An 8,670-nucleotide genomic window follows, 5' to 3' on the forward strand; every position below is an offset into this window, starting at 1 on the left:
AACCTCCTGTTGGAATTATCAGCCCACCAGACAAGATTGAGGGGCCCAGATTGCTGAAACCGTTCCAAAGAAATATACCCCACACGAATTGAGGCCCAACTCAGAATCAAAAAACACAGAACCAATGAAGATTAACCACCACCAACCGAAAACAACATGAACAAAATTAAGAACCCTCTCCAACACGGTAGCAAGAAGAAAGAGGAGATCCATAAATAACTTGCGTTTTTGGGGTTTCGCGACTACCGGGTCATTCATGAGCTGCGAAATGAACCAAGCCGAGCCGCTAACATCTTCACCGACATCCTCAATACAAAAATCAGGATTCAACCCAAGTTCCATACGAAGGTCTTGAAAGTAATCATGTTCGCCTGGTTCCCAGTTACTAACGTCCTCAGCCAAAACCGTTTGGGATTTAGATGTTAGCCGTTTACGAATAGCATCCTTTTGAGCTTGTGTGATACCATAATCATAACCGTTGTCTTCATCCGATTCTTCCATTTTCTCGTCATCATCCTGTTGCACACCATCCCGGTTAGAGACCGAAGAATTCCAACTCGGTAAAACACGGCCCGGAATATACGTGCTAGACTTAGCTGATGACATTTTCGTATTACTATCTTGGTAAAACGGATCAACTGGGTATAAATCTGTAACATCTTCAACAAGGCTACCACTTCTAAGACTAGCTTCAAGATCAAGCACTGAAAAACGATTAAGCGTACCAACCGGGGGGGGGGGGGGGGTCAACATCCATATGACTTTTATTACTCTGGAGTCTGGACAGATTTAGAGTTGTCTTGAATCTTCTTGTGGCTACCATTCACTGCACGATTAAAGTCGAAACCCGACTTAGATTTAGCGTTTTTACTCGCCGAATGGGTAGTAGGCCCCTTAGTGGTATAGGAACTGCCCCTGATTTCAACCTTAGACGTACTCTCTTTAGGCGGGTTAGCTTTTTGAACAGAATTACCCGCAACCTTGCCACCAACAGCCTTCTCATTTCGATCCTGAGCAGCCCCATTCCCACTCTTTTTCGCTATAGACTGACCACTTTGTTTGCCCTTTTGTTTGACATTGTTTTTGTTATTTTTCTTGGTCACCGTAACAAATTCAGCCTCCTTATGGGCTCCCGATTGATTGACGATATTGTCTTGGCTCATTTGCACATCAACATGGGTTTAGGTGCTAGGATTTTCGGCTCCCTTACCCTTCTCAGTTATGATAACTTTCTTACACGAACTAATAGAATGACCAAACACTTGACACTGATCACAAACGCTTGACTTCCATTGGTATGACACATTCAAAGTGGTTACACGAGAAGGACGATTATTAACCGGAGGGAACACTAGCTCAATTTCTCCTGGAAGGTCACTAGACACATGCACATCCAACAACACTCTCGCATACCCAATTTTCCCTACTTTGTTTGCACATCTTTCTTTTGTGACACACTGACACGGTCCATGAGGAGGGGATAGCCAATGCCACTTAATATTTTGCTAAAATAGTTAGAATCTTGGTGTCTTGATTTGTTTGATCATATTCATTATCCATGATATGATGAATTGGTGATCTAGGCTTGACCCGGTACCAGTCCAAAATGGGCTTGGTCTTGTTGAAACATTTAGGAAAACTGGTTATAAAGTAACAAAAAAATAAAATTAAAAAACAACAGATTCACATACTTTTTTTTGAAACGAAAACTTCATTAAAACATGGCCAAACCCAAACCGGGCAACCACAACCACAAACTTACATAATTACAAATTTACACCAGTTCTCCCATGTAATGTTCCTCCGTTTAGACCTATTTTTAAACCATAAAAACCCAACCGCCTTTATTTCGCTCATGATGTCTTCTATTCTGACCGGTTTGTTGTTGACTCTTAACCTGTTCCTTGCTCGCCACAGACTCCAGCAAGCAATCCTAATGATACCTTTCAGAACCTCAGCAACCCCATCTTTTAATCCACTAGAATTATGATATTCTAACAAATCTCTAAACAAAAACACGAATAATATGTTAGCGATATTGCACCATCTGCTAATTTGTTGCCATACAATTGAGGCAACTAAGCATGAACTAAATAAGTGCTCCACCGTCTCGTCCTCGAAGTCGCAAAAAGGGCAGTTTGTATTAGTAATATTAATGCTTCTTTTAACCAGTTCCACGGTTGTAGGGATTTTCTTCATCTCAACTCGTGATGCGTGCCATGAAACCCATGAAGTGGTCCATGATGCATTTACATTATTTTTAGTTTAATTATATCTACATGTATTTCTTTTATTTGTTAGTTTATTAGTAGATAATGGGTTAGTGGGTGGTTAGGTTATTTACTAGTTCCATCAACTTATGTACAACCTATATAATGGCTTTAGGTGTTTTGAGATTATTATGAATGAAGAATATGAAAATCTAATTATCTCTCTAAAGTTCATTCTGGCTTCCGTCTAATTTCTTTGGATCATTTGATTACGACTTGGTTCGTAACAGCTCGCCAGATAAAAACGTTGCACTTAATCGGAAGCCATTTACACCAATCGACAACATAATAATTGTTGTTGCCCCTACCCTTATTCAGGTGTCTTTTTACCGCACCCACACTGAATTCGCCATCTGCCTCGCCGATCCACGTCCACTTGTCTCGATTGTTATTCAGGTTCACCGAATTAATAAGAGAACTCAGCTGACCCACTTCAGATATCTCAACATTTGTCAACTGTTGCCTTTTCCATTTCCATAAACACTCAGACCCGCCCACTACACCCGACACCCTCTCGTTGAATTTGCACCTTTTCTCTGATTCCAACGAAAAAAGAGTTGGGAATCTGTCCTTGAGCGGCTCGTTGAGCACCCAAGGATCCAGCCAAAAGCCAATCTCATCTCCTATCCCCGTTGTCCCTTTGAAAAAATTCCTCAGCGGAATTCCATCGATTTTATTTCTCGATAAGGTTTTAGCAACGACGCACCAAACCCCACCCAAAGAGTCTCTAGAGGGAATAAAGTCCCAGCAAAGCCTAGTCGAGTGGATAGATTCCACAACTTTCGTCCATAAATTATTTTTTCGGTCTTAAATCTCCATCCCCATTTCGATAACAAAGCAACATTGATATCCTTGAGACGACTCCGCCCAATACCTCCTGCTTCTTTCCGAAGCGTGACACGATCCCAAGTAACCCAATGGAGCCTTTTGTGCGATCCTGTGTTGCCCCAAAGAAACTTTTTAATTTTGGATTCTAAGCCCTTAATAACTTGCACCGGCGCCTTGTACAAATAGAAGTAATAATTTGGAATACTTTCAAGCAGTGATTTGATCAATGTTAATCTACCACCAATGGATAGCAAAGAGGCTTTCCAAGACGCGAGCCGAGCATCAAAGATATCGTGCACCGGTCTCCAATTGCAAACACCGTTCATATTTGCACCGACAATTAGACCAAGGTACTTAAAGGGCATCGCCCCTTCTTTACAACCAATACGTCTAGCCATATCTTCAATTTCCCCTTCATTTACCCCAATACCGTGAAGATTAGACTTGTGAAGGTTTATTTTAAGGCCCGAGCACAGATGAAAAATCCGAAGAATAATAACCACATTACACACACTCCGAAGACTACTCTCCCATGATGATCGCATCATCGGCGTACAAAAGATGCTAGAGCACTGGCCCGTTTTTGGGCATTTGAATCCCGTTAACCACCCCCGCGTTCCTAGCTTTCACCAACATACACGAGTGCGCCTCCATCACAACAATAAATAAGAACGGAGATATCGGATCCCCTTGTCTCAGGCCTTTGTCACACTTGAACTCAAATGTAGGAGACCCGTTAACCAACACTGAAGACCTAGCCGAAGCTAGGATACCCAAAATCCACGAATACCATTTATTCGGAAAGCCCATTTGAGACGATGGAAATCACAAAGTTCCAATTAACGTCGTCAAACGCTTTCTCGAAGTCGATTTTAAGAAAAATAAAAAACTTTTTTTTGTTCTGTTTACCCCAATTCAAAACTTCATTCATCAATGATGGACCATCCAGAATATATTTACCTTTCAAGAATGCCGATTGCGAGTCCGAAATGACTGAACCTAACACCTTCTTGAGACGATTTGCAAGCACCTTAGAGATAACCTTGCTTATAATCCCAACGAGGTTAATGGGCCGATAACTATTTAATTCAAGTGGGTCTTTCTTAGGAATAAGCGCAATGAACGACGACCCGCTTCCCCTGCTTATCTCGCCGACCTCGTGAAACCTCTCAAACACCTCCTTGAAATCATTTTCAAACAAGGAGGTCCAGAAGTGTTTGATGAACTTCATATTTAGCCAATCCGGCCATGGCGCCCTATCGTCTCCTCAATAACTTGTATATTATTGCATTATTAATTATTAATTTAGTATTTGAACAACTTGTGTTGTGTCAAACTTATACTTAAACAATCGTCAATACAGTAGAAAATTACGAGAATCGCATAAGCATGTATATATGTTACTATAAATGTGATACAGAAAACAATTATAACCACATAACCCGCTATCTTCCTCGTTCTCTCTCACTACATCTACCCACTACTAGTACATATACTTTATACGGTTCCCATGGTTCATTACTTAAAACTAGCTCGATGTTAAACATCGATCAACTTCATAAGATACTCTCTATCTACACAAAGGTTATTTGCACATAAAAAAACTTGCTTCAAACCTCCTAACTCAACAACAAAAACTCCCTTCACTTGGGACAAATGAGCACAGAATCCACACACAGTCCACCTTTAGTATGCGTACAATCGATCTGCATCATCGAGAACTTAACCTTCATCGGCGATTTGGAGTCCTCGACCACAAAACTGCCAGCATGATAAAGATTCCACGCCCCCGGTTTGGTCAAGTAGCATTGAGATATTGCTTGTTGACCATCTGAAGTTGCCAACTGGAATCTCACTGGTTTTATGTCCCACCCATGAATGTGCTCACGGTTGCAGACCCGCCGCCCAAACTGCTTGCCGGGCCGCCCAAGTTGTAGGCGGAAGTAGAGACTGTAAGTTCCAACAGGGAACGGGAACTCCACTTCTCCATCAACTTCAAACCACCAAGTTTGTTGAAGATAGGCCACATAACCAAATCTATATCCAAGAAACAACCAAGTTTTAGTTTCATGCGATCGGAATACCTAAAGAACTGACTCGTAAAACTAAGTTGCGTTTGGCATCGCGTCTTTAAAGTGATTATACGATACCAAACCATGCTACAAGATTTTCTGTTATAAATCTATAAATTAAGAAAAAATAACCGAGTCGAAGATGTGATGATTTACCTAGATTCCTCGGTTGAAATTCGACTCCAGTATCTCCGATCATCAATGCCCGTTATCGATAACCCGCTAAAAGATATCGACACACAAGGCTTTCCTGTACCCTTGTGTAACCAAACTTTCTGCACACATTAAAAATTCTATAATTAAACTCCCTATCCAAGAACTCAGGTTCAAGATTTCACACAAATTAATCAAATTTGCACCCTTTTGTCCCAAAAAGATAAACTTTATATCTCAAGATCCCATGAAACAAGTTGCAATCTTTAATCAAGTCATTAACATTACAGATTCCAGTTGATCAAGCATGCAAAACAAGCACCAGATTCACTAGAAATCTTGAAAAGTTGCATTCTTTTTATCTGAAATTTCTTTAATTTTACACAAATCAACCAAATTTGCACTCTTTTCTCCCAAATAAAATTTGTATCTCAAGATCCCATTAAAAAAAAATAAAAAAAAAATAAAAAAAAAAAACATAAAACAAGCTGCAATCTTCAATCAAGTCAAACATTAAAGATTCCAAAGATCAAGCATGCAAAATATGCACTAGATTCAACAGAAATCTTGAAAAGTTGCAATTTTTTTGTCTGAAATTTCTCTGATTTCCCAAAAACTACCAAATATGCACTCTTTTGTCCCAAAAATATATAAATTGTATCTCAAGATCCCACAAACAATAAAGCCCATAAAACAAGTTGAACTCTTCAATCAAGCCATTACAGATTCCAAATGATCAGTGATACATAACAAGCACCAGATGCAACAAAAATCTTGAAAATTTTACATTATATTATATGTAATATTGGAATTGCGGATTTTTCGTGTTATGAATTTACATCGAGATAGTTGGTAAACGGGCATCAAGCTGCGCCGCTACCCTTTTTTGAATAGCAAAACTAAGTCTTTTAAAAACTACGTCCATAGATCTCGGGGTCATAACATTACTATGCATGACCCTTTGAACTCGACTAAGTAGGTCCATAGGCCATAGCCTCTGGCGCCAGAAAACCAAAAGTAACAAAAGCAAATGGGATAAACACGTGCTGGTTGTCAAGGCACGCTTTCTCGTGTTTGGTCACTTTACCCGAAGCAGCCTTTAAAGCAGTCTGACCCGTTGGAAGGGAGATCTACCCTTCTACCAGCAGACATTTTGGTCTTTGGATGGGTAGGAGGAAAACATGCCTGTGTGGATCGAACAGGGGTTTCCCCGCTCGTGGGCTTAGAGGGTAGTGCTTTCACGGTGGATCAGGCTGCTTCAGGTAAAGTGACCAAACACGAGAAAGCGTCTTGAAAAAGTCACAATCTTTTTGTCTCAAATTCATTTAATTCTCATAAGAACAAAAACAAATTATATTTCAAACATCATCTAATAATCAATCAAAAACCGGAATCAAAACAGAGGCCTACATTCCAATTACACATAGATTCAAGAAAATCTTGAAAAGTTCCAATCTTTTCAATTCAAAACCTTTGTTAATCAAAACCCAAAAACAAAAACAAAAACAAAATGAATTATATTATAATATATTAAAGATCACACAACCAACTGAAACGACATCGTTCTAATTACTCAATAAATACAATCACTTCATACCTTTGTGTCTCCATCAATGGAATTAGCTCGAGACAATCTTGCATAAACATCCTTCTTACACAAATCCACCAAAATATTATCATTCTTATCATCATTATTCTTAAAGATCCATTTGAAAACAGAGCAATAATTTTCCGGCAATTTCGATTCCCACACGAAATCAGCAGACGAAGCACCGCGAAAAGCCCGATTAATCGATGCAACCCGACAAATCTCCTGCGGGTTTAAGTGCACAAGAACAGAGCCCACCACACTCTCCGGCAAATCACCCAGCCCTGTTTCTTGTGAAACAGGGGAGGTGCTAGAGATAGCGAGAAATGAAGAAAACCCAGATCCCATATTGATGAATTTGAAAAGGTTACAATGTGTTATTGAGGATTTGGTTAGAATTGAATGAGAATTTGGGGGAGAGAAACAGAGGAATAGAAATAAAAAAGAAACAGAGAATAGAATATGGGGTTGGGGAAAATGTGTTTTGGTTTATTTATAGGTGTGAGTGAATGATAGATTTTATTGAAGCTTTAATAGTGATAAATTGGATTAAGATGTTAAGATAAAGAGGGGTTTTTTTGGAAATTAGTTGGATAGGATCCTTGAATATAGGAATTATATTATCCGTAATGGGAGGTACCTAATACCGGGTTTGAAGATGTTTAAAAAAAGAAACTAAAATCTAGTAGATGTTATAATTATTATGATTTTGAGAATTTGTAAAGTAACTAGGGGCGTTTGGTTCCTGTAATGATTTGGAATTTAAATTGTAATTTGTATAGAAATTAGAATTTGAAGGAACTGGATTTGGAATTTAAACATTCCAATTGTAAATTGTTAGAATTGGAATCTCAATACAATTTTTGTTGTGTTTGGTTGTCAAATGAATTGCAATCCATCACCCCGTCACCCACAACCGCCAGTTCAGGTCGAAGTGGTTTGATTCGAAACAGTACTGGTCGAAACGGTACGGGTCGAAATGGTTCGCGTCAAAACGGTTCGATTCGAAACGTTTTGGGTCGAAACGGTACATGTCAAAACGGTGCGGGTCGAAACGGTTCGCGTAGAAACGGTACGCGTCGAAACGGTTCGAAACGGTTCACGTCGAAACGGTACGGGTCGAAACCGTTGGCGTCGAAACCATTCGCGTCGAAACGGTAAGGGTTGAAACCGTTGGCGTCGAAACCATTCGCGTCGAAACGGTAAGGGTCGAAACCGTTCGTGTCGAAACGGTTAGGATCGAAACTAGTATGGGTCGAAACGGTGCGGATCGAAACTGTCGAAGATTTCAATGAATTTACTTTAATTCCTTCACGTATAGGAAGGATTTTGAATTCCTTTAATTAAAGGAATTTGAAGGAATATATGTCTAATTCCAATTCCAATTTCATTGTCAACCAAACACATAAAGATTGGAATTGAGATTCCAATTCCATCAAATTATGTGAACCAAACATCTTAAGAGATGGAATTCAAATTTCAATTCCCTTAAATTTCATTAAATCCTTGTGAACCAAACGCCCCGTTAGACATGACATCTTTGTTTACAAGTCTATATAAGAACTTTGTGTGTTTTACTTAGGGGTGAGCAAGTTTAGGTCCGGACCGAAAATAACCGAGAACCGAACCGAAAATATACCCAACCCGACCCGAACCCAAGTACCTAAGTATTTAGATCGGTTCCAATTTTTCATATAAAATAGGGTCGGGTCGGGTCGGTTCTCGGTTCTTTTCATGGTGAAACCCGACTTGGACCTAT

At 39.6% G+C, this 8,670-nt stretch overlaps 2 protein-coding genes across 2 annotated transcripts; both read right to left on the reverse strand.

The window, feature by feature from the left end:
- Positions 1 to 2,923: 2,923 nt before the first annotated feature.
- LOC110882980 lies at positions 2,924 to 3,646 on the reverse strand. The gene has a single exon (XM_022130851.1). It carries the CDS (start codon positions 3,644 to 3,646, stop codon positions 2,924 to 2,926), a length of 723 nt encoding a protein of 240 aa, XP_021986543.1.
- Positions 3,647 to 4,468: 822 nt separating this feature from the next.
- Positions 4,469 to 7,412, reverse strand: LOC110886135 (F-box protein PP2-A12). Its single transcript, XM_022133894.2, has 3 exons — positions 6,921 to 7,412; positions 5,327 to 5,445; positions 4,469 to 5,135 (listed from the first exon to the last, which is right to left on the reverse strand). The coding sequence occupies exons 1-3, from the start codon at positions 7,257 to 7,259 to the stop codon at positions 4,742 to 4,744; spliced, it is 852 nt and encodes a 283-aa protein (XP_021989586.1). The 5' UTR covers positions 7,260 to 7,412; the 3' UTR covers positions 4,469 to 4,741.
- Positions 7,413 to 8,670: the final 1,258 nt, after the last annotated feature.

This window comes from Helianthus annuus, chromosome 2, assembly GCF_002127325.2.
Source record: "Helianthus annuus cultivar XRQ/B chromosome 2, HanXRQr2.0-SUNRISE, whole genome shotgun sequence".
Taxonomy (NCBI): domain Eukaryota; kingdom Viridiplantae; phylum Streptophyta; class Magnoliopsida; order Asterales; family Asteraceae; genus Helianthus; species Helianthus annuus.